General features: G+C 38.8%; 1 protein-coding gene across 1 annotated transcript; it reads right to left on the bottom strand.

Moving 5' to 3' along the window:
* Positions 1-21,484: 21,484 nt before the first annotated feature.
* LOC113323255 (protein SMAX1-LIKE 3-like) lies at positions 21,485-24,904 on the bottom strand. Its single transcript, XM_026571540.1, has 3 exons — positions 23,381-24,904; positions 22,843-23,083; positions 21,485-22,730 (listed from the first exon to the last, which is right to left on the bottom strand). Exons 1-3 carry the CDS (start codon positions 24,592-24,594, stop codon positions 21,552-21,554), a joined length of 2,634 nt encoding a protein of 877 aa, XP_026427325.1. The 5' UTR covers positions 24,595-24,904; the 3' UTR covers positions 21,485-21,551.
* Positions 24,905-25,408: the final 504 nt, after the last annotated feature.

The raw sequence follows: 25,408 nt of genomic DNA, 5'->3' as shown, positions 1-25,408 counted from the left end.
TTCGACTTTTGTCTACATCCACCGGGTAATGAGTGAGTTGTTTGTATTAAGTAGTGGTGGTTACAAAGATCTTAAATGTTTCCCAAAGTATTAGAGAGAACTCAAGTTGGAGTAAGTACTTAAGTTCTAAACATTAAAGAGGTATAAGCTTAAGACTAGATCTTCTTCTCTTAGATATTAAATGCCCCTGGTTTGTTGGTGAAGCTTGGTATTTATAGCCCCTTCTGCTCCAGGTATATCTTTGCTATCTTTGGATCCATCGTTCCCTGATATACCTTCTGTACAAATGGTACCTTCGTTCACCGCGTGCTTTCTCCAGTCGGACTCAGCTGACCCACGTTCCTTCGGGAACTTCCCAGCCTCAGTACAGATTGTACCTTCGTTCACCGCTAAACTTTTCCAGTCATATCCCGCCATATCATTTCTCTCCACGTGCTTTGGTTATGCGTGTAGATAAGATATTTGTGCATTTAATGCTGATTAGATGCGTCATCTACCTATGTCCCTTCGCCATCTCCCCTCCCTAGACTAGGCTTTACTTTTTCCATCTTGACCGTCGAGGTATACCTTCTTGGGATGAGATAAAGCAGATCTGCGAAGGTATCCTCTGCTACTCAGGTTTCTCTGTATAGCGAGGGATACACAGTTATCTTGTATAGGACCACTAAGATCGTGACACGTGCTCCGTAGAATATTGGTATTCACAATATGTTAACTTGAAATTTTTACAACTTAGATTAGGGGAGAAAAAATCATTCATCAACTCCCAAGGCAGTGATGGCCGCACATGACTTCCCTAGCCAAATGCAATGTACGGCCGTGATGGTTGTACAATCAGTTCTGGCTCACGGGCCAGTTTTAATGTTCGTCCATGATGGTTGTTATCAATTCAACTCCGATGTTCAACCATGTTGGTTTTCCACTGCCAAACCGATGTCCAACCATGATGGTTGTCCGCTGCCAACCCGATGTCCAGCCATGATGGTTGTCCATCGTCAATGCATTGGCCAAGGGTCAATGTTCCTTTTCCTATGCAACAAAAGTTTTGGATGAAACTTCATCTCGGGCCATGGCGCTTCTTTTATCATGCGCCATGCTAAAAACACGGGGTGTTGCAATATTCACCCCTTTAAAGAATTTCTCCCCCGAAATTCAAAACAAAACTATTGTGGACTAATTCTTCGGTTTGGATTTCCTGAGCAAAAGTCTTATACCAGATGCTAAGAAATTACAGTTTCTTCAGTTTAACATAGAGCTTCAATTAGGACCTTCTGAGCAAACGTACCATACCGCATACTCATGAATCCAAAAAAAAGTCCACAACTTTACTAAGAATCTCAATTGGCCAGTTGTCAAAAGGATATCTCGACAAGGTATCCTAAATGTGCATCCAATACTACACACTCATGAGTCCCTAAAGTTCACAAAGTTGGTGCCAACAAACTGTAATACTGTGTGGAACAGGATCCAATTGCCCATCGTCCCTGACGGTCATCCAGGTTTCCACTCGTAAGTGGGATGCTAGCCGGGCCTGACAACTCACACCATTGGCCAGTTTCCAACGTGTGGGGATGATCAGTCCCATTGTCTACCCATGATGATGCTACTTACCGGTCCTTAAATCTAGGAAAATGCACGTCCATTTTCCCTTGCAAGCATGCTCGTGAAATATGATGCAACTAACTTAGCTTCCACACTATTTCAACTTACCCTTGTTTTGCGAAAGTTTTAAATCCTTGAAGGCTACGGCCGATGCACCTTGCATGCATCACTGGCTTCCGAGTCTTGTTCAGGCATAAGACATGCCTTGGACTTGACCGTAGGCCATAGGAAGCATAATTCCACTTCTTTACTTGGCTCAGGCATTGCTGAGAGCATGCACTTGTCTTTCATGTTCCAAGGGTGCATCAATCAGGATCATGTCGTACTTTTATTAGACTTATGCAATCTCCGCTAACTTACATGTTGATCTAGCTTACTTTCCAGGCCATGCCCAACGCACCATTGGTACATGCCTATGTTGAATGTATTGATGAAAATATGAGCATCCAAGGGATGGAATGCAACCTGCCTCATCAAGTTTGACCACAAGGTCAACAATCATCTCTTACATCGAGCTACCGAGCCAGATAATATGAGAGGACAAATGTCGCAATCACCTCTAAATTAGATGATATGAGCGACAAAGTGCTGGACCGGCAATGCTGCAACTCATTGCAGCTGCCTACGTACCCTTATCTACTCTAAAGGGATCAAGCACAACCGTAGTTCACCTCGAAGGGGCAAAATATTAATCCAACTCGTTTGCAAGGCCGTGGCTAAGCAATAATGGCAATGGCCTAGTCCGTATAGGCCGTTCCGTCAAAATGCATAAGGAATATACATCATCGAGTCTGTGGCATGGCATAGTAATGCCTGTTATAGCATTGATCGATCGAACTCGCAAGTGTTTCTATCTCAAGCATGTTTGTCAAGTTTATTTGCCAACACTATAAGTCTTGATTTCTAGTCTACTTATAGCTAAGTCTTGGATTAGGAAAGTAAGTGTAGTTGAGCTTTAGACTCCATGGAGTTCATCGAATGAAGATGAAGAACTACTCAAGGGAACTTGTGGAACTTCATCAACAAAAGGTATGTGGAGACTTGAACTTATCTATCACTCAAAATTATATCTATTCTATCTCCTATTTGAGACAAAAGTCGTATTGCTATATATACTTCAATTATACACATTTGCTATTTCAAGTTGAGTTTAATTCACTTATATATTTCTCGAAATATGTGTTGGTAAGTTTTCGCTTTAACCAAGTTCATCTTTACTCTTGAAGAAAGTCATATTGATTATTTCAATAACTTGGAAATCGCTTTGATGCTAATAATTTGTGGATATCAACTATTGTCATCCTCTAAGAAAGTTTCAATAATTGAAATGAGAGTTTAGAACAAGTAACCATGTTTCGGTATAAACATAGTATGTATTCACATTTGTGTAAAATATAAAACCGGGAACCTAAGTATGCGTGCCCGTACGCATACTGTTGGCTGTTAGAACACCGGAACCTAGGTATGCGTACCCGTACATGTACTGGAAGAAGTTTGGGTTCCGTGAATTTTTGCTGAAGTTTGGAAGTGTGAATTGGTATGCGTACCCGTACGCGTACTGGCGTAACCAAACTTGGTCCGGCTACTTAGGTATGCATACCTGTTTGCATACTTAAGTAGGTTACTTTCTAAAATCGGTTTGTTCATGAACTAAAACATTTATATAATAAGGAATAAAATCTTTTGCAAACTGTGGCTATGATGTTCATAAATTGATTCGAGTGAATCAAAATCGATTTTGCTTCAATTGTGTCTTGTATACTTCTATGAGATCTAAGCAATTGAACAACTCTCTAACTAGTTTCATTTGAGTCATTCGAACAAGTTATGATAAAGATGAATAAGGTTGATACGAAAGTGCTCATATGGATAACCATTGGTTAACTATTGTTGAACCGACTAAGTGTACACGTTTAGGTACGGTTAGTCAAACCTAAATGAAGTTACTTTTCGTTTGTGTATAAAAAGCTAAGTTAGATCTAACGGTTGAAAGATATTAGCTTGAATCTAATCAAGTTTTCATCTAACGGTGAATATTGAATGCTTTGTTACCAAGGTAACTTAGATTGCAAACCCTGATTTGAAATCTATATAAAGGAGAACTCTTGCAACTGGGAAACCTAATCCCCACACCTCATGTGTGATACTAGTTTCATAAGCTAGAGTCGATTCTCCTTTAACCTTAGGTTTTTCACGAAACCTTGTAGGTTAAGGACTTCAAGACTTCATTGGGATTGTGAAGCCAAACCCAACTATTTTCTCTGTAGTTGCTTGTTCTGATCTTGTTGTTTTCTATTGTATTTTAGTATTATCTTCTTTAAGATTTGCTCGAGATTTTATCTCCTATAGGCAAGATTGAAAACTAGCCACAAACATCTTCGTCTCATTATTTGTGATTCCACAATATCTTGTTTTGTTAATCAATTAAAATTATTATGAGGTGATTCATAATACTAGGCTGTTCTTCGAGAATATAAGTCCGGTTTATCAATTGGTTCATGTTCCCCTTGATTTATCAAAAGACGGTACAAACTCGTAGGTATTTATGTGGGAGACAGATTTATCTATCCAATAGACTTTTCTATGTGATACAGATTTGTTTATCAAGTCTTCGACTTTTGGTCGTTGAAAATCTTAGTTGTGGGTGAGATCAGCTAAAGGAATCAAGTGCGCAGAATCCGGCATGGTTCTTGAGGCATAAGGAACGCAAGTGTACATTGATCAGTGTGAGATTGATTAGGGTTCAACTACATTCCAGTCCGAAGTTAACTTGGAGTAGGCTAATGTCTTTAGCGGCTTAATATAATATGGTGTTCAAATTTGGAGTAGATCCCGAGGTTTTTCTGCATTTGTGGTTTCCTCGTTAATAAAACTTCTGGTGTCTGTGTTATTTCTTTTTAGCATTATATTTTGTTATATAATTGAAATATCACAGGTTGTGCGTTGAATCGATCAATTGGTAAATCCAACCTTTGGTTGTTGATTGAGATTGATTGATCCTTGAACATTGGTATTTGGTACCGTTCAAGTTATTTCTCTTGTATTCAATCAGGCTCACAAATTCCTATTTGTTTGATTGTGGATTGAATTGAGAAACAGAGATATAACTTTTTGATATACTTTTTCTTAAGATTGAGTCTGAATGTATAGTTCATTCTCTTGAAAGTATATTGGAGTTAGTCCATACAGATTGCTAAGCAAAATATTGGGTGAGGTTGTTAGACCCCCGCTTTTTCAATTGGTATCAGAGTAGGCAAACACGTTCAAGACCTCATAAGTATGTGTTTGTAGCGATCTGACTCTGTGGACAAAAGTTTATCTCTGTGTTACGCATAAACAATATATCTTCTAATGCTTTTAACTGTGTAAAATGTCTTGGGATTTCCTCAAAGGATAACTCCTTAGTCGATTTTTCTGAATCCCGAGACAGTTGACATTACGACAGAAGCTAAAAAGAATTTCACCAGAACTAAAATAAATTCGGCCGAGTCAATTGATTTTTACAATCATGCTCAACTCATGGATGAATTTGAAAAGTCTCTTGGTCGAGAACGGGAACTCTACTATATTACTGAATCCTTCTCAAACAATATCGAGAAACTCGTTCAAGAAACTACTCTATAGCGTGAAAGGATTAGTACTTTTGAGAATATTGTTAAAGAAAATTCAGTCAGAGAAAAACGTTTGATCGAGACTCATTCATCTGATCAGAACAGTCTTCGTGTTGAAAAATAAATATTAGTTGCGTCTCTTTTCTTAGCCCAGGAACATTACAATTCCCTGAAAAGGGAAAACTCTGTTTTTATGAGAAAATGCTCTTATATGTCAATCACTAATCCTCAAGTGAAATTGCATTACACGAAGAAAAGTTCTCCAAAAGAAGTTTCTGCTAAGAAATATTCGTGTTTCTTGCAGTCTTCTAATAGGGCTATGAACTTAAAACAAGTGCCCACCATTGTCTCTCTTCCAAGAATTTGTTCCTTTTGTGGGAAAAAGAATCATCATGTTTTACATTATTTTGCTAGAAAGAAACAGATTTCTGATCTTCAAAATCTACTTATTTTCACTGTCGACAGAGTAAACTCTCTAATGACTACTACAATGGATTTCATTCCTGCATAAAAATAGGACTCTCATAAAATGGATTTCAATGGTCACTCATCTCAAAATCTTCACAGAAATCGTATCCCTCCGTATGGTGCAAATTCTTACACTACAAAAATATACATTCCCAGTATTTATGAGAATAAGTCTGGTAAATCTAAGTCTAGATGGTGGAGTCATGTCTCTTCTAATCCTCTGTAACCAATTTCTATAGGTCCTAGACTTAATCCTCAGAAAAATATCTCTGATGGATCACCTAACAAGGTTATATTGAATTCTTCTGAAATAAGAAATAATTGAATGAAGGTAAGGAATACCTGGTTCAAACTTTCATATGGAATTTACAACTTATCTCTCAATACTCACAGTGGGATTACATCTCACTTGACCACCTAATCGTAGGCAATCTCATTATTGTATCTAACTTGAGAGATGCAAGAATGATATGAAGGACCGGAAAATTACGCCTGGAGCGCCTGGGCGCGTATGCCATAACTTTTCCAATGCGCCATGATGATGCTATGATCCAAGCCTTAAAGCTAGGAATGCACGTTCATTTGCACTTTCAAGCATGCTCATGGAGCATGATCCAGCTATTTTAGCATCCACACCATTCCAACTTACCTTTGTTCTGCGAAGGGTTTAAAGCCTTAGAGGCTATAGCCGATGCATCTTGCATGCATCACTGGCTTCCGAGTGTTGTCCAGGCATAAGACATGCTTGGACTTATACATAAGCCTTTGACGGCCTAATTCCATCTCCCTTAGGCTCCTGCAAGCTCCGCTACTTGCATACCGATACGAGTTACTTTCCTGGCCATGTCCAATGCACTGTTGGTACATGCCTACGTCGAACGCCTTGATAAGAAGTATGAGCATCCAAGGAATGGAATGCAACTAGCCTCATCAAGTATGGCCAAAATCATCTCTTGCGTCGAGCTACCGAGCCAGATGATATGAGAGGCAAAAGTGACGCAATCATCTCTAAATTAGATGATATGAGCGACAACGTGCTGTACCGGCAATGCTGCAACTTATTGCGTGTTATGGGAAATGTGTGTTTTCGTCCGTGAACTATGGTTGTCCCATACATGGTCAAAAGTTAAGTCTTTCATATGTCTTTATGTAAATATTGATAAAATATTGAATGAACTTTTGACAAACAAAAGTTAAGCCTATTATGTCATTTTGCAAATATTGATGGAAGATTGGATGAACTTTTGTTTACAAAGATTAAGTCTATTATATGTCTCTATGCAAATAGAGATGAAAAATAGAATGAGTCTTTGAATATTCCGTAGTATTGGTCTTTCCCTGATCCACATCTTTGTGTAAATACTGTGCGGCTCCGTAAGTTTTCTTATGTGAGCATTTCCAATTAAATTAATCATGGGTTCTCTTGTGGTTAATTTAATTGATTAATTTGGATACAAAATTCATGTTTCATGAGATTTGTTAATGTCTAAAGAAATCCTTCTTTTCTTGTAAAAGCAAGGTCGCTCTTGTTGTTTCTTTTGGAATGATATTTTATGGGGGAGAGTTCTTAATTGAACTGGTGCTTAATTGCCAAGTCTTTGTGGGGAGTGCGGTTGTGGAATATTATAGGGGTTATCTTGTACCTTTATAAACTCCTTGATTAATGCATTTAGTTTCGGCTATATTATTACATCTAAACAAGTTGTTATGTGCTTCTCTTTTGGTCATGAAGTGTCTCTATGGAAATTTCATTAGGATCCCACTAATTTTCATACCTTTACCAATTTTATTGACAAAAGGGGGAGAATTAATATGTAATTCACACTACAAATACATATGGTTTACGGATCATTATGTAAGGGGGAGTGGTTTTCATGGGAGATGAAGTATTGACTAAGGGGGAGTGATACATATCACCATAGTATTTTGACGAAGTTGTGATACAATTGAACTTTGATGATGTGCAATAATACTATGACATTGTATAACAATGATTGAATTGAACAATTATGATGCTGAATTGAACATCTATGGAATCATGGGAGTACTTCGAAGTGAAGAAAATTTCGATTAATGTTGAAGAACCAAGGAGATCAAACATTTGGATGAGAAGCTACAAAGTTTATTTATTTTGTATTCCATATGTATTGATAGTTTTGTCACTAAAATTGACAAAGAGGGAGATTGTTAGAGCACTGCTCGGTCGAACTCGCAATGTGACGGACCAGAAAATTACGCCTGGTGCACCTGGGCGTGTAGGCCATAACTTCTACGATGCACCATGATTATGCTAAGATCTGAGCCTTAAATCTAGGAAAATGCACGTTCATTTGCCCTTGCAAGCATGCTCGTGGAGAATGATGCAGCTATTTTAGCTTCCACGCCGTTCTAACTTACCCTTGTTCTGCGAAGGGTTCAAAGCCTTAGAGGCTATGGCCGATGCATCTTTCATGTATCACTGGCTTCCGAATGTTGTCCAGGCATAAGGCATGCTAGGACTTGCACATAGGCCATTGACGGTTTAATTCCATCTCCCTTAGGCTCATGAAGGCTCCGGTACTTGCATACCGATATGAGTTACTTTCCTGGCCATGTCCAATGCACTATTGGTACATGCCTACGTCGAACGCCTTGATAGGAAGTATGAGCATCCAGGGAATGGAATGCAACTAGCCTCATCAAGTAAGGCCACAATAATCTCTTACGTCGAGCTACCAAGCCAGATGATATGAGAGGCCAAAGTGACGTAATCATCTCTAAATTAGATGATATGAGCGAAAACGTGATGGACCGGTAATGCTGCAACTCATTTCGGCTGCCTACGTACCCTTCCCTACTCTAAAGGGATCAAGCACAGACCATAGTTCATCCTCAAGGGACAGAAACTAAAAACCAACTCGTTTGCGAGGCCGTGGCCAAGCATTAATGTTAATGGCCTAGTCTGTAGAGGTCGTTCCGTCCAAATGCATCCAAGGAATGCATATTTGGCCCGCGACATGGCATAGTGATGCCCATGATTAATGCGCTCCATTGGGAAGGCTATACAGCTATAAATGAGACCTAAGCATCATTTATACTCTTTAGGCTAAGTTATGAAGCTTACTTGGTGCATGGTCCGTATATGCACCTTCAACAAACTACCCCTCCCTGTATATGTTAACTTGACATTTTTACAACTTGAATTGAGGGAGAAAAATTATTCATCAACTCCCACTTTTACTATTCATGGATTTGATATCAATAGTTTATGGATAACAATTATTGCATGCGTCACTGGCTTCCGAGTCTTGTCCAAGCATAAGACATGCCTTGGACTTGACCGTAGGCCATATGAGGCCTAATTCCACTTCTTTACTTGGCTTAGGCATTGTTGAGAGAATGCAGTTTTCTTGCATGTTCCAAGGGTGCATATATTATCCTCATGCTATACTTTCCTTAAGCTTATGCAATCTCCTCTAACTTGCATATCGATCTAGCTTACTTTCCAGGACATGCCCAATGCGCCACTGGTACATGCCTATGTCGAATGTCTTGATAGGAAGTATGAGCATCCAAGGAATGGAATGTAACTTTCCTCATCAATTTTGGCCACAAGGTCGACAATCATCTCTTGCATCGAGCTACCGAGCCAGATAGTATGAGAGGCCAAAATGCCGCAATCATCTCTAAATTAGATGATATGAGCGACAAAGTGTTGGACCGGCAATGCTGCAACTCATTGCGGCTGCCTACGTACCCTTCCCTACTATAAAGGGATCAAGCACAAACCGTAGTTCATCCCCGAAGGGACGGAAGCTAAAGCCAACTTGTTTGCGAGGCCGTGGCCAAACAATAATGGTAATTTCCTAGTCTGTATAGGTCGTTCCGTCAAAATGCAAAAGGAATATACATCATCGAGTCAGTGGCATGAAAAAGTAATGCCTGTTAGGGAACTGCTCGGTCGAACTCGTAACCGTTGTTATCTCAAGTTATTTGTCAAGTTTATTTGCCAAAACTATAAGTCTTGATTTCTAGTATACTTATAGCTAAGTCTCGGATTAGGATAGTAAGTGTAGTTTAGCTTTAGACTCCATGGCGTTCATCGAATGAAGACGAAGAACTACTCAAGGGAACTTGTGGAACTTCATCAACAAAAGGTATGTGGAGACTTGAACTTATCTATCACTCAAAAGTCTATCTATTATATCTCCTAATTGAGACAAAAGTCGTATTTCTATATAAACTTCAATTATACACATTTGCTATTTCGAGATGAGTTTAACTCACTTATCTATTTCTCGAAGTTGGTAAGCTTTCTCTTTAACCAAGTTCATCTTTACTCTTGGCAAAAGTCATATTGATTATTTCAATAACTTGAAAATCGCTTTGATGCTAATAGTTTGTGGATAACAACTATTGTCATCCTCTGAGAAAGTTTTAATGATTTAAATGAGAGTTTAGAAAAAGTAACCACGTTTGGATATAAACATAGTGTGTATTCACATTTGTGTAAAATCCAAAACCGGGAACCTAAGTATGCGTACCCGTACGCGTACTGGTTGGCTGTTGGAAGTCCAGAACCTAGGTATGCATACCCGTACGCGTACTGGCGGAAGTTTGGGTTCCGTGAATTTCGCTGAAGTTTGGAAGTGTGAATTGGTATGCGTACCCGTACGTGTACTAGTGTAACCAAACGCGGTCCGGCTACTTAGGTATGCATACCCTTTTGCATACTTAAGTAGGTTACTTTCTAAAATCGGTTTTTTCATGAACTAAAACAGTTATATAATAAGGTATGCAATCTTTTGCAAACGGTGGCTATGATGTTCATGAATTGATTCGATAGAATCAAAATCGATTTTGCTTCAATTGTGTCTTGTATACTTATATGACATATAAGCAACTGAACAACTCTCTAACTAGTTTCATTTGAGCCATTTGAACTAGTTACGATAAAGATGAATACGGTTGATATGAAAGTGCTCATATGGCTAACCATTATTTAACTATTGTTGAACCGACTAAGTGTACACGTTTAGGTACGGTTACTCAAACCAAAATGAATATACATTTCATTTGTATATAACAAGCTAAGTTCGATCTAACGGTTGAAAGATATTAGCTTGACTCTAATCAGGTTTTTATCTAACGGTGAATATTGAATGCTTGGTTACCATGGTAATTTAGATTACAAATCCTGATTTGAAATCTATATAAAGGAGAACTCTAGCAACTGGGAAACCTAATCCCCACACCTCCTGTGTGATACTAGTTGCATAAGCTAGAGTTGATTCTCCTTTAACCTTAGGTTTTTCACGAAACCCTGTAGGTTAACGACTTAAAGACTTCATTAATTGGGATTGTGAACCAGGCCCAACTATTTTCTCTGTAGTTGCGTGTTATGATCTTGTTGTTTTCTATTGTGATTGTGTACTATATTCTTTAAGATTTGCTGGAGATTTTATCTCCGATAGGCAAGATTGAAAAGTAGTCACAAACATCTTCGTCTCATCGTTTTTGATTCCATAATATCTTGTTTCGTTAATCGATTAATATTATTGTGAGGTGATTGATAATACTAGGATGTTCTTCGGGAATATAAGTCTGGTTTATCAATTGGTTCATGTTCACCTTGATTTATCAAAAGACGGAACAAAACTCGTAGGTATTTCTGTGGGAGACAGATTTATCTATTCAATAAACTTTTTTGTGTGATACAGATTTATTTATCAAGTCTTCGACTTTGGATCGCAAAAACTCTTAGTTGTGGGTGAGATCATCTAAGGGAATCAAGTGCACAGAATTCGGCGTGGTTCTTGAGGCATAAGGAATGCAACTGTACCTTGATCAGTGTGAGATTGATTAGGGATCAACTACATTCCATTCTGAAGTTAACTTGGAGTAGGCTAGTGTCTGTAGCGGCTTAATACAGTGTGGTGTTCAAATCTAGACTAGGTCCCGGGGGTTTTCTGCATTTGCGGTTTCCTCGGTAACAAAACTTTTGGAGTCTGTATTATTTCTTTTCCGCATTATATTTTGTTATATAATTGAAATATCACAGGTTGTGCATTGAACGATCAATTGGTAAATCCAACCTTTGGTTGTTGATTGAAATTGATTGATCCTTGAACATTGTTCTTTGGTACCGTTCAAGTTATTTCTCTTGCATTCAATCAGTCTCACAAATTCCTATTTGTTGAATTTCAGATTGAATTGAGAAATTGAGATATAACTCTTTGATATACTTTTTCTTAAGATTGAGTCTGACTGTCTAGTTGATTCTCTTGAAAGTATATTGGAGTTAGTCCATACATATTGCTAAGCGAAATATTTGGCGAGGTTGTTAGACCCACGCTTTTTCAATGATCATGCTTAACATGCTCGATTGGATAGCCTACGTAACTATAAATGAGGCCTAAGCATCATTTATACCGTTCCGGCTAAGCTATGAAGCTTACTTGGTGCATGGTCAGCATATGCACCTTCAAACAAGTACCCCTCCCTATATATGTTAACTTGACATTTTTACAACTTAGATTAGGGGAGCAAAAAGCATTCATCAACTCCCAACGCCGTGATGGATGCACATGACTACCCTGGACAAATGCAATGTACGGTCGTGATGGTTGTATAATCAGTTTTTGGCTCATAGGCCAGTTCCAATGTACGTCCATGATGGTTGTTTCCAATCCAACTCCGATGTTCAACCATGTTGGTTGTCCACTGCCAAGCCGATGTCCATCCATGGTGGTTGTTCGCTGCCAACCCGATGTCCAGCCATGATGGTTGTCCATTGTCAACGCATTGGCCAAGAGCCAATGTTCCTTTTCCTACGCAACAGAAGCTTTGGATGAAGCTTCATCTCGGACCATGGCGCATCTTTTAGCATGCGTCATGCTAAAAACACGGGGTGTTACAGTATCGCTATTAATGAAAGATCCAAGAGAGAAGTTACACCTTAGCAAGATGCCTGAACCAAACACTCTACGTCTGAATCGACAACCTTTTGAGCCTTGGCACCAGCGTCAAATCAAGATAGCGCAAGGATATCTCTATAGCCATCAACTGTGTCGCTTATGTCGCAATCGACAAGAACGATGAAAATCCCAGACGGGGACTTTTCACCACCTGTATCGAGCGAGTTGAGTTTGGGAAAATACTAATCGACACCGGAAAAGAGGTCAAAATTATCACTTTCAAAGCTTTGAAAGATGCATGGGCTACCGGACGCAAGGTTGCGCATGCGCCGAAGATTCCAACGGAAAATGATAGAGCGCCTATAGCCATATTACTCTCAAGTTGAACATGGGCGACATTCAAACATACACTAAGGTTTAAATCATTATTTTATGATATAATTTTTAGGGCGCCCACGAGTCCGCAACATCAAAGCAGAAACCGAGGCTCTCCAACAAACCAGCAAAGCTGTACTGACAGTTATATGAATTGCGCAACATGACAGATCTGGATCTAGAAAAAATCACATGCATCTAAAGATTGTGCGTGAAAGTGAGTCGTGTTCAAACTTCTCTGCAAGACTGCAACCAGTTATCACACAATCCGTCGAAGTCCCGGGACTTGACCCGGACAATCAATCCCGCTCCGACCCGGTGATGTGAATGGGAAGTTGGCCCCCCATTTTAATATTTTATTAAGAGCGTAGCAGTATCCACGGATGGAATAATGAAAAATCACTAAGGGAAGAAATACTTGAAGACCGGTTCAGCGCCATCAATGTACTCTTTTTCCGCCTATGCAAGGGACTCAGCTGCAAGCACTAACTCTCAGAGAATTTTTTATACCACTTGGAACATCATCTTCGGTAATCGCATCCGAAGAATTGCAGGAACCGCATTTGGGGACTGACGTTTACACGAGATCCCCTCATTGTAGGAAATTCATTTAGCATACGGACAATCGAAGAAGACATCAACCTTCCTGGATTCCTTTACCTGATCACACCCATGGCATGGGGACTTCGCCTCAGTTACTTTCAACTCCGACCACACCGTCCAATCATGGGGGAGACACTGAATCAATAATTCTCAAGGTACTCTCAGAAATTCATAAATCAACAACCATCTATGAAGAACGGGACGCCACGTCCTTCATGAGAAGTGTTTATCTATGTCTCTATTATGACATACTAGAAGGGCATATCAAATGGGCGCACGAGATAAGAGATATGGTTACTTTACTGAAGTTCATGGAGTTTCAAGGATTGCACTGGATTACAAATTATAAATACCCATGCATGGATGACCGGTCATACAAACTCCAAATCAGGTGATTCTTTGTGCATATGATAACTTCGAAAGTTGGGGTCAAACGTCAAAAACTGATATCATATGAAGACTTTATGCTTCCTGGAATGAATGATGCGCAAGTTAGGGTTTCCATGCGGGATTTAGCAAAATATGCCTTGGAGAAAACCTCATCCGCCCAATGATTCATGCAAAAGCTATACCTACGATGGAATAAGGAACGCTGTTGAGCCATGAGAACTAATGGAAATCACCGATCAAATCACTAAAGATGCACCTCGAATGGAGATCCACACGTGATAAAAGGGGCGCTAATGGAATATGGGAGTGATTAATTCCCATTCATGGTCTCACGCATAAAGGAAAGGATTCCTTATTGGACCAGGAATGGCCAGCCAAAGCCTATGGGACCGGACGGGTATTACCTTAGCTGCATAAAGATCAAACACCACCTTACCAAGCTGGCCACAGACATGGGTGCATCACAGCCATACGTGCTATGCCCAGATTGTGTTGTTATACCGCGAAAATACAGATAAGTAACTATCCTTCTACTTATGAATTTTGATTTTGTTTTGCGTCATTGTCACCATATAGTGCTTACCACGAAATACATTATTTGTTCCGCGCTATCTAGGGGAATAATGTTGATGGTGAGTTTTTGACAAGGAAATAAATTGTAAATTTTCTCTACCCTGGTTGCAGAAGTGTGATATAAGATTCCCTGACCCGGAATCAGAATTAAGGATTTGTAACTACAACTCGTATTACGCAAGAGAATTAGTAATGCATATCCAACCTCCGGTTTAACCGTCGTGTTATATATATGGAGTATTTCGGTACCAATATTGTACTCTCTTTGTCACACTGATTGGACAGCTCCTAGACGGATTGATCGCTAGTATAGAGCGATATCGTCCTCGGGTTACCGCTGATGCTTGTGACGACTACCCTTCAGATGGTCTCTGTCTGTACAGAATGAATATATTTAATTCATAATCATATCGAGTATCGTCTCAAATTGCAAACTCCCGCAGCCGACTTCCTTGAACGTACTATAACGGCACTATCGTATTCAAATTCATATTGGAACAGCATTATATAGGCATGGCATATTTCCCTAACTTAAACCCTAGATTGTGACTATATGATGATCACATCATAAGCATTATAGCATATTGGATAGGCATTGCAAGCCCATGGGATACACCGCGTATCTCAGGAAGTACCTTATCCAGTTATGGCTAAGGCCATGGTATAGCCATTGTAGATTACATCGCTTTGGCTAAGAAAAATGGGCTAATGGCTCGAAAGAAATCATCTCAAAACAATCGGCTAAGTCCATAACAACATTTGACAAAATATGGCATGTGGCCTGTCCACCATTGCGCTACAACATAAGATGCGAACCATCCTCGGCTTTAGTAGCTTTGGCCAAAGCCATGGAACCATCGTGTGCGCTATTCACAGCCTTGGCAACTTAGGCCAAGGCCGTAGCACCTAGTCGTACATCATTCCCGGCCTTGGAAGGTTAGGCCAAGGCCATAACACCTAGTTGTGCGACATTCCCGGCCTTGGTATCTTAGTCCAAGGCCATAGCACGTATTCGTGAGTCATTCCCGACATTGGAAGCTTAGGCCAAGGTCATAGCACGTATCTGTGCGACATTCCTTGCCTTGGAACCTTAGGCCAATGATGTAGCACCTAGTCGTGCGTCATTCCTGGCCTTGGCAGCTTAGGCCAAGGAGGTAGCACCTAGTGGTGCCCCATTCTCGACCTTGGAAGCTTAGGCCAAGGACGTGGCACCTAGTTGTGCGACATTCCCGGCCTTGGAAGCTTAGGCCAAGGCCATAGCACGTATCTGTGCGTCATTCTCGGCCTTGAAGCTTAGGCCAAATCCATATCACGTAGCCGTGTGACATTCCTGGCCTTGGAAGCTTAGGCTAAGGCCGTGGCACCTAGCTATACGACATTCCCGGCCTTGGCAGCTTAGGCCAAGGCCATAGAACGTAAATGTGCGTCATTCCCGACCTTGGAAGCTTAGTCCAAGGCCATAGCACGTAAGCGTACGACATTCCCGGCCTTGGCAGCTTAGGCCAAGGTTGTAGCACCTAGTCGTGCGTCATTCCCGGCCTTGGCAGCTTAGTCCAAGGCCGTAGCACCTAGTTGTGTATCATTCTCGGCCTTGGAAGCTTAAGCCAAGGCCGTAACACCTAGTCGTGTGTAATTCTCGGCCTTGGAAGCTTAGGACAAGGCCATGGAACCTAACCGCGCGTCATTATCGGCCTTAACATCTTAGGCCAAGACCATGGCACCATGCCATGCGCCATTCTTGTCCATCACATCTTAGGCCAAGGCTATGGCACTATGCCGTGCACCATTCTCGACCATCATAGTTGTGGCCAAAGCCATGACAAGACTTTGTGCACTATTTTCGGACATGACAGCTTATGCCGCAACAAGGCACGATTGCGCCCTAAACATGTGGCATACCAATGGCTGCGATTGATCATAAGCAAGATGCGATCTACGATTCATCAAAAACACCTAAGAAATATAAAAATACATCACGTGGGTGATTCTTCATGGGTTATTGGTCTGGTGGTTTATGGCAACATGCGGCGTGGCAACATCCCATGTGAAAAGTTAGAATACTGGTGACAGTTGCAAACGGTTAGAGAGATTATGGATTCGTGAGAAAAGGAGTTTTCCAGAAACTTCCCTAGTTTATCTCACACGATCCCATATTCTCCATCTCTCCACAACCTCACTACCTCCACTACGCACGAGATTGGCATTGCGTATTCTAAACAATATAAATAGGTCACTTAGCCTATTCAGAAGACAGAACAAGCTTTCATACCTAAAAGCTTTGTATTCTTCCTAGTTTTCAATACCCAACACACACAATTCAATACCATTGCCAATTTCTTAAACTTTCCTGCTTCCCTCCCCTAAGCTCAACCCATCTTCCTCTTCATTGTGACCGAAGAAAGATGGAACGACTTCTATCGTGGTTTAGGCTTGTCATGTTCGATTTGATTTTCGATCATAGACGCATTTATCTTACCTGGAAGTATTTTTTAGGAAATAACAAGCATATTTGCCTTTTTTCCAGCATCAACCATTTTAGGCCCACTAAAATGGATTTCTTTTATTGATATTTTGAGTTGATTTTCAAAGAGTATAATGATTGAGTAACTATTCTAGTAAGATTTGAATTATTTTAGATTATGTAACCTTATTAGTGGTAAATATGTGATCATTACATTCAAAAATATGCCAATATTGATATGTTGTTTTTGTTGGATATATTTGAATATGTCTCACTTTTTTTGCCGCTACGACGGGAGGTTCCGGGGATGCCAATCTTCCCACAACCGTGGTTGACCTGACAGGTTAGGTCGCGGGGGTCTAAGGGAAGTGTCCCCTAGTATGACCAGCCTAGACAGTGAAGCACCAACATGGCACTACACTGAAAGTCAGTGGCACGGGAATGGAGCGCATTGACCTACAAAATGAAGCTTCATAGCCAAAGGCACAGTACCAAATGATGAATGGATGTTGCAGTAAGGAATGTTCGAGAACTTGAGTTATCCCATCTCAAGAATGATGTGAGAGCATGGAATTGGCCAATAATTGACCTAAGAAAGGCTCGGCCAAAGCTTGGACAATGCACGTGGAATAATGATGCATAATAATGCGCCACTACGGCCCATTACGCGGATAAGTGAAGCACATGCCATATCGAGCATATGATGCATGGCACATCATTCACATCAGTTGGAAAACGTTCTTGGCGTGAGTTGTTGTAGCTTAAGCATTCCATCAGGCATGGCTCAAGGACATCGTACAGTGAAGCGCAATCATACCACTTTATTGGCAAGAGTGATGGTTTATAAGTTGGTTACCAGTACTACACGAATGCCGGAGTAAAAGGACAAGAAGTGAGCGGTTATAAAGCAAGTTATAACCCAAATAAAGTGTTCGTAACTACCTAAGGACAGGTGTGGCTCATCCAAGACGAAGGAAAAGGTAGATGGTCGGTTATGCATCAGCATTAGGCGGTTATGGAAACTGTTTCTTGGACAAATGGTTTTCCAAGGACCGTGCATTAGTTATGCACGAGTTTGGCCGTTTTTTCTGCTATATAAATATGGTGTAAAGCCATTATATTTAGTAGAAGATGAATTAGAACAAAGTTAGACTGGAAAAAAGAAAAGTGAGTACAAGTCGTTATATTCTTTTTTTATAAGTCCATGATGGACATGTTTTTGGTTATCTTCCCTTGAAGCAATAAAATGATTATTGTCTCATATTTTGTGGTAAAGGAATTCGTTTGTCCTCAAATAGCAATTTAGTCTTAAATGGATATACAGACTCTAATTGGACTGGATGCCCAACAACCCGTTGATCAACCACTGGGAAAGTTACTATGATGGGAAACAACTCCATTTTCTGAAAAAGTAATAAAAAAAAATTATCGTAGATGGATCTTCCGCAAAAACCGAATACCGAGCTTTAACTAATCCTGCAAGCGAGATTGAATTGCTCACTTATCTCATGCAAGATTTCGAATCAAGATTCATGAACCAATGACAATACACTATGATAATCAAGCAGTGATTCACATTGTAAATAATCTAATATTTCAGGAACGAAGAAAGCACATTGAAATAAATTGTCATTTTGTGCATGAAAAAATCATGTCAAGATTGATATCTCCAACTTATGCCAGATCTTACATTCAAATTAGCAGATGTATTCGCAAAAGCCTCAGGGGCAGAATATCATCGACGTATTATCAACAAGTTGGGAGTATGCGATATCTCTGATACGGCTCCAACTTGAGGGGAGTGTTGGAAGGAACCGTGTGCCGGAAGGTCAATGACTTGAAGTGCACATCACGTATACTTTGTTTTTAGAATACTTTAGTATTTAGAACCTGTATTAGCTTTTCTTGTATCTCAAAATACAACTGAACAGTATAAATAAAAAACTGTTCTTGCTCTTCTAACACAACAAGAAGAAGGTAAAACATCTATGCCTATAATTTCTGATCTCTGCATAGCTTTAAAGCCAAATGTACAACGAGACTGGTTCTGTCCCTGAATTCTATTTGTTTCATCCTTCCTTCTTTTGATCCCAACTATTTTTACCGTTTGGGACTCAGAAATGGAACACGAGGAAAAGAGGATGAGCCACTTCAACTCATTAAAATCCACCTTTGTGATTATATATATATATATTCAATCAATTGATTGAGTTTGATTATGTTGCTGTTAAAACACTGTTATCTTTTTAAAAGGTTATAACACGACAAATTCCATACTTAACACTTGGGTTGTTATGTTGATGTTTTCTTATTGCTTTTGGGTTTTGATTGTGATGATGATTTTAATATTCCTCTTTTAATTTTAATTCAGTAGTGATTCTAAAGTAACAAACTAAAACACCTTTAAGAAGGTTTAAGTATGAAGAAGATATGCTCTCTCACTTTCTCTCTGTTTGTGTAATGTGTTTATGTTTTTTTGGGCATTAAGTATTTATCTTTTCCTCCGATTACCTTCCCACTACTACTATTACTACTTTCTAATAAAGATGAGAATGTTGGGGTTATGAAATCAAAATCAAAAGAAGGAGAAAGTGATTCTTTTTTCTTAAAGAGAGAAAAAAAATGTATCACCAGATATAAATTACATACACTCATGAAAAGTAGTGCACCCTTTTGATATTTCTTAAGGAAGATTTTGCTTTTCTCTTTCAAAAGGAGACTCTCCTTTGCAAAATTCTTACGTTATGAATCATATTCATATCATACCTTTAAAATGGATTACCCTTTCCTTTCATTTTTTTCACCCAAATATTATTTTGCTTTTACCACTAGATGAGGATCAACAAGTTTTTACTATGTCTGTTGCTTGATATACTTAAATTTAGGATTGTGAAAAAAAAGATTCGATTATCTTACAATTTCAGCAGTAATTTTTTTTGGTAGACATGATGATTTTAGGAACCAAATAATTAAATATCTGTTGAGATTTTGGTTAATTTTTAGACACTTAAGCATCATCCGTGGCATTTAAGGAGCAAATGAATTGTTAATTAATCAAATGATAATATAATCATATCGTTACATTTATTCTTTTTATTTTTCGTCTGGGGGGACTAGAAACCATGTTTCGTTCTCCAAAAGAAAGAAACTAATGATTCACAAACATGGCTCATTATAATAGTATATACACTATACACTGGTTGAATGGTTCTATTGCACGCTTATTGATCATTGAACTTCTCGAGAAAATTACATATATAGTCATCACATTCAGAAATTTGCAGAAATTTGCAGACCCTGCATGAAATCCTTTTGATTGACAGCCTTTCTCTAGATCCTAAAGGTAAGAACTTCATCATAATGTAGGACAATTCAACGAACAAGAATGTTTATATTAAGTAAACTTAATTGGATAAAAAAGAATTCCAACATAATTACTACCTTTAAGCAAATCAAGGACTGTAAGTCATTTCAAAAAAAAAAAAAACCTAGAACTATAGTATTCCAATATTAATTAAGTAGTTTTCCTTTTCTTAATGATCATGAACGAATTATTGGTTATACTGATCAATTAATAAGTCCCGGCCATGCATACATGAGCATGACTGTGAAGCGGTAATATTTTAAAACGTGCGTCAATTCCACTTGTTAGTAGTAAAACGGTAGTCCTCCAAATAATAGGAGTCCTTGATGTTTCTCATGATCTTGCATTCCAAGGGACCAAGGCTTTACCGCATCCTGGGAGAAATGTTTCTACTCTTGTCCCAGCATGGTTTTATGAAGGGAAATGAAGCAAGCGAATTTTTTGAAGAGAACTATGCTTTTAAGATCTATGAAGATTCGAGTTTAGAAGCTAGATGTGTAGTTTCTTTAGCAACCAAATTAAAAAAAAAAACAAAAAACCCTTAGTTCTTTGGTGCAGTAAACCAGCCTCTCTCATATTTATTTCTCACATTCGGTTGTTTTTCTTTCTGTAATTTTAGTACTTAAGCCTTATCGACATGCAAGTAAGACTCGAAATTCAGACCTCCCACTGCAACCTCCAAGTGTCTGGCTAACTCAACGAAGGAATAGCTAAATAATTTTGTAAGACATTCAAAGAAAACATAGTTGACGTAGCTAACAAAAAAACTAAGTACAGTATAATGCCTCCTTACATTGCATTAGAATTATCCTGTTATGTAGGAAAATAAAAAGAAGATGTTGCTAACATGTAACAAGTGTCAGACACAATGGAAGCTCAAAGAACTAATTAACAACAAAATACGCAGTAGAATTACACAAAGATGCGTGATGATGATAATATATTAATATTATACATGTAGTTTCTACATGGTCTGTCAGTCTGTCTGATATATTTTTCTGTTTTTGTTTCAATACATCTCCACCCACACAAAACCATTAACTATCTAAGAATTGGTTTAGTAAATTAGTCAACAAACAACTGTAAAATTCAAAAAAAAAAAAAAAAAAAAAAAAAAAAAAAAAAAGATTAATACCTAAAACTAAACCTGTTAATTTAAACTATTTTGGAAGCATATTTTTCTCTAAAAATTAGTGAATTTTTTCTGTTTAGCATTCCTGTAAATTGAAAACTATCGCTCTGTCAACAGCTTCGAGAAGACCGATATCGTCCATTGATTGATCCATAGTTAGATCATCAAAGTTATCCTCTTCAGCAGATAAATTCAAGTCCAAGGATACACATGCACTTGGACTAGTTTCTTCATTGCATTTATTATCGTCTTTCTCTTCGTCAGATGACTCACTCGATTTCTGCTTCACAGGAGGAGAACAAGCTCTTGATCTCGAACTAAACATTTCACAACTTAAAATGATAATAGCATCGTTTAGACATATTTCGTCACCATTCGAGTTCATTATTGTTCCCCTTTCAATTGCTCTTTTAATACCCAGTTGCGAACAATAATCAACTTGCTCTATATCTTCAACTAAGAAAACACGATGTGGATTACAACGAATTGCTTCAGCTAATCTCTCGAGAAAACTACAACTCGATTCATCTCTTGTTCTTTTGTTTCTTAAATCCTCTGCGGAATCGGCCCTTGTTGACGAAGAAAAACTACTAAGACCAATCGATATAAAACTGGTTTGGGAACCAAAAACAAGACTAGCAATTTCCCTAGCAATCTTTTCTTTACCTTCACTGTCAACACCTTGAAAGAAAAACCAAGTGTCTTCTTTTTTCTTGCTGTCTTCTAGCTTTTCCTTTCTTCTTACCATGCCAGACCTACACTGAAGAATCGTGCTTGCAATTTCAGGAATTATATCTTTCTGCCACGGAACTTTTTGCTCTAATGTATTGCAAAGAGTCTTTAAATTCTCAGCATTGACTTCTTTGAACTTATGACAGTATTCCATCTCCATTGCCTCGCTAGAAGAAGCACGAGAACTTGGTCTGGTATTGGGACATGAGTTGGAAAATAGGAATGGTTTTGGATTCTCAGAGAGATACATTCTCAAATTTGGCTCTTCTTCCATGTTATCAGATATCCAATACCTATGTCCGCGCAATGGTTGTTTTGGTTCTGCCACAACTGGCCAAGTTGCTTCACGGGCTAGGTGCAAGTTTCGGTAATGTTGATCAAAAGACGAAATAGTAGTAGATGACGAAGGAGATATAATGGAAGAAAAAGCTATGGCTTTTTCATGAGTTGGATGGTTTTGTTTGTGTACTACACTACAGATTGAATTCCATTTCTTGCATAAATCACTTACTTGGAGAGATTCCTGTTAGAAAGAACAAAAACACAAAAGATATAAGTTTCATTTGTTAATATATGAGGTACAAATAATTGAGATATATATATATATATATATATATATGATCAGATCATTTTACCTGATCTTTGCTTGAAACTCTTTTGTTTTCTTCCTTGTACTGTTGGAGCCATGAGGGTAAGCTTGAGGTGGTAGAACAAGTAGGGGAGTCATGATTATTTGTTAATAAAGTTCGTGCTTCAGTGTGAAACTTAACCGAGCAGTCGGCACAACAAGTTAACTGCTTTTCAACTCCACTTTCAAGTAGAGACCAACCAGACATATCTCCGATTCTCTTGCTTCTAAATGAACTTTCTAAATCACTGTTTGAGAAAAAAAAATTACATTATTAGGAATGAAAAATTCAAAAAGAAAGGAAACAGTAAGTTTGAAATAGTAGCTCAGAAGAAAATCTAAGCAAAAGAAAACATATCTCTAGTGTTAAAACTTTTCATATAATAATTTGATCATCAAAATACCATCCTTCTTTACATTATAAGGAAGGATCAAAAAGAGTTAAAATTCTATGAGAAGATACAACAAAACAAAAATTAATGAAAAAACTTGATAATACTGATAAATTTCAACTTTCAAAAAAAAAAAGATTCAGGTGAATTTACCTGTCAGAGTTGAGACTTAAACCCAAACTTCCAGTTGGAATTGTAAGAGGATGGAGACCCCAAACAGTCTCTAAAGAAGGATGACCTAACCTACATCTCATATAGGTCTGAAAAGTTGCAATACCCATAAGCCATATCCTTCCATTATCACCATTTCCACACACCAATCTTCCAAGTTCCATGATCATGTGTTCGACAGGACAATAATACTTTCTTACTTGATCACCAGAACTAGCTCTAAATTCAGCAGCCCATTTAAGATCCCCTAAATACAAAACGGCTCCTCTTCCCATGCAACTCTTTAAATGAGAGCTAACTTCTCCAATTTTGTGTTCAACTTCTTCTTTAGAAAGATCCCCGAATGAGAAAAGTGGAAAACTTATAAACTGGATATCTCTTACAGCTTCAGGAACATCACCTGTATCAACTTTATCCATCACTCCTTTAACTACACATTCAGCACTAGCAAGACATTCTCCTACAATCACAGTATTTCTCCTTCTTCTACTTATCAAAGTTTCCAAAACACTCGCAACATCTTCACTCCTTACCTGATCCAAAGATCTAGGTTTGTTTATTTTCATTCCCAAATGACAACCGAAAGGACGAGATTGTTGTGAAACACTATTTCCAAGAACTAGAAGATTGTTATTGCTTTCCTTGGGTTTACTACTAACAGTTGTAGGACTACTTTGAGAGCAAATCTCCAAGGCTACAGCTTGTTCAACATTACTTTTTACTTGGGTACTTGAGAAACCAGCTTCTCTCATGACTCTACTAACACTCGGGTCATCTAAGATTGAAATAATAAGTTGCTCAATCTCAACTTTCACAGCTAAGAGTGGTTGTTGCTGGTTTTCAATTGAACCACGACGTTGCTGAGCTTGTGCGCGTTTGAAAGCAGCCACTAACGCATTGGAAAGAGATGGGTGGTGTGAGTGGGGACCTAACATAGGGCTAGAAGTTGAAGCTGGGAGTCGGTTGAGCGCAACATTGAAGCAAAGTTCAAGAGCTTTGCACTGAAGGGGATGGGAGTGGGACTGCAGACAAGCCGTACGGAGAAGACCAGTAGAGGAAGCAAGCATGGTGTTGGCTACATGAAGAGGAGTAACTTGAGCATGACCTCGTCTCCGGGCAAGAATTACGGCTTGTTTTACAACTGTTGCAGCGTCTGTAGTTAGTGCTTGTTGCACTGTACAGCTTCCTGCTCTCATATTTGCAATTGCTGCAGTAATAATAGTGGTAGGAAGTGGAGATTGAATGGTGGTTGAGGAAGTGGTATCTAGGAAGAGTTCTATACTTTAAAGGAAATTCATTTGATACTATTTAAGTAAGAAACAAGAGTGTGGACTAAGTAATATCTATAGATTGGAAGTCAAGTTTATCTGTATTGAAGTATGATTTGAAAGGAGGGAAAGAGATGGGCGAATTAGGTGGATATGAGGTGAGGAACTGAAGAAGAAGATATATGTGTGATGTTTTTATGGGAAGAGTAGAGAGGTCTGTGCTTTTCTTGTAAGTGAGGGAAATATGAAGGTCCAAAGTCGATTTTGTAGTGGAAAGTGGAATGCATGTGCTGACAAAGCAGAGGACCAATGAAGCAGTATCAAAGGCAACTCAGCTTTGCCTCTCTCACTCTTTTCCTCTAAACATAATCCACAACAGAATGAATAGATCGATAAAGATAGGTGGGGTCTCCCTCTTTCTCTCCTTTATAGTTTATACCAAATTCTAAGTATAGTTAAGCCGTTAAGGTACTACTAATGACCCTGTAACTTCATCTATTCTCTCCCTCTGGGTGTGTACTAAAGAGAATAATCCCATCTATTCTCTTTAGCTTTTTCTTGTATCTCCCTCCAATCTGTCATGTATCATCAGAATATTTAGTAGTAGATTAATTATACTTACCTTAGACTAAAAAGAAAGAGGGGGAGAGACCAACTTCTCGAGTTCACTTCTTTCTTTCTTTTCCTTCTTTCTCCACCAATTCCGAGGGACTGAAAAGAAATGCGGACCATCTGTCTGAAA

Source organism: Papaver somniferum, chromosome 11, assembly GCF_003573695.1.
Source record: "Papaver somniferum cultivar HN1 chromosome 11, ASM357369v1, whole genome shotgun sequence".
Taxonomy (NCBI): domain Eukaryota; kingdom Viridiplantae; phylum Streptophyta; class Magnoliopsida; order Ranunculales; family Papaveraceae; genus Papaver; species Papaver somniferum.
Note: the sequence above shows the minus strand (reverse complement) of the source record. Positions and strands in the feature narration are given on the sequence as shown.

Bases quoted from the DNA above. Each gene is read 5' to 3' on its own strand.
- LOC113323255 (XM_026571540.1), bottom strand. From the start codon at position 24,594: ATGAGAGCAGGAAGCTGTACAGTGCAACAAGCACTAACTACAGACGCT. The intron at 23,084-23,380 runs GTAAATTCACCT...TTTCTCAAACAG, and splicing joins TTAAGTCTCAACTCTGACAG to TGATTTAGAAAGTTCATTTA. The intron at 22,731-22,842 runs GTAAAATGATCT...TCTTTCTAACAG, and splicing joins GAGTTTCAAGCAAAGATCAG to GAATCTCTCCAAGTAAGTGA.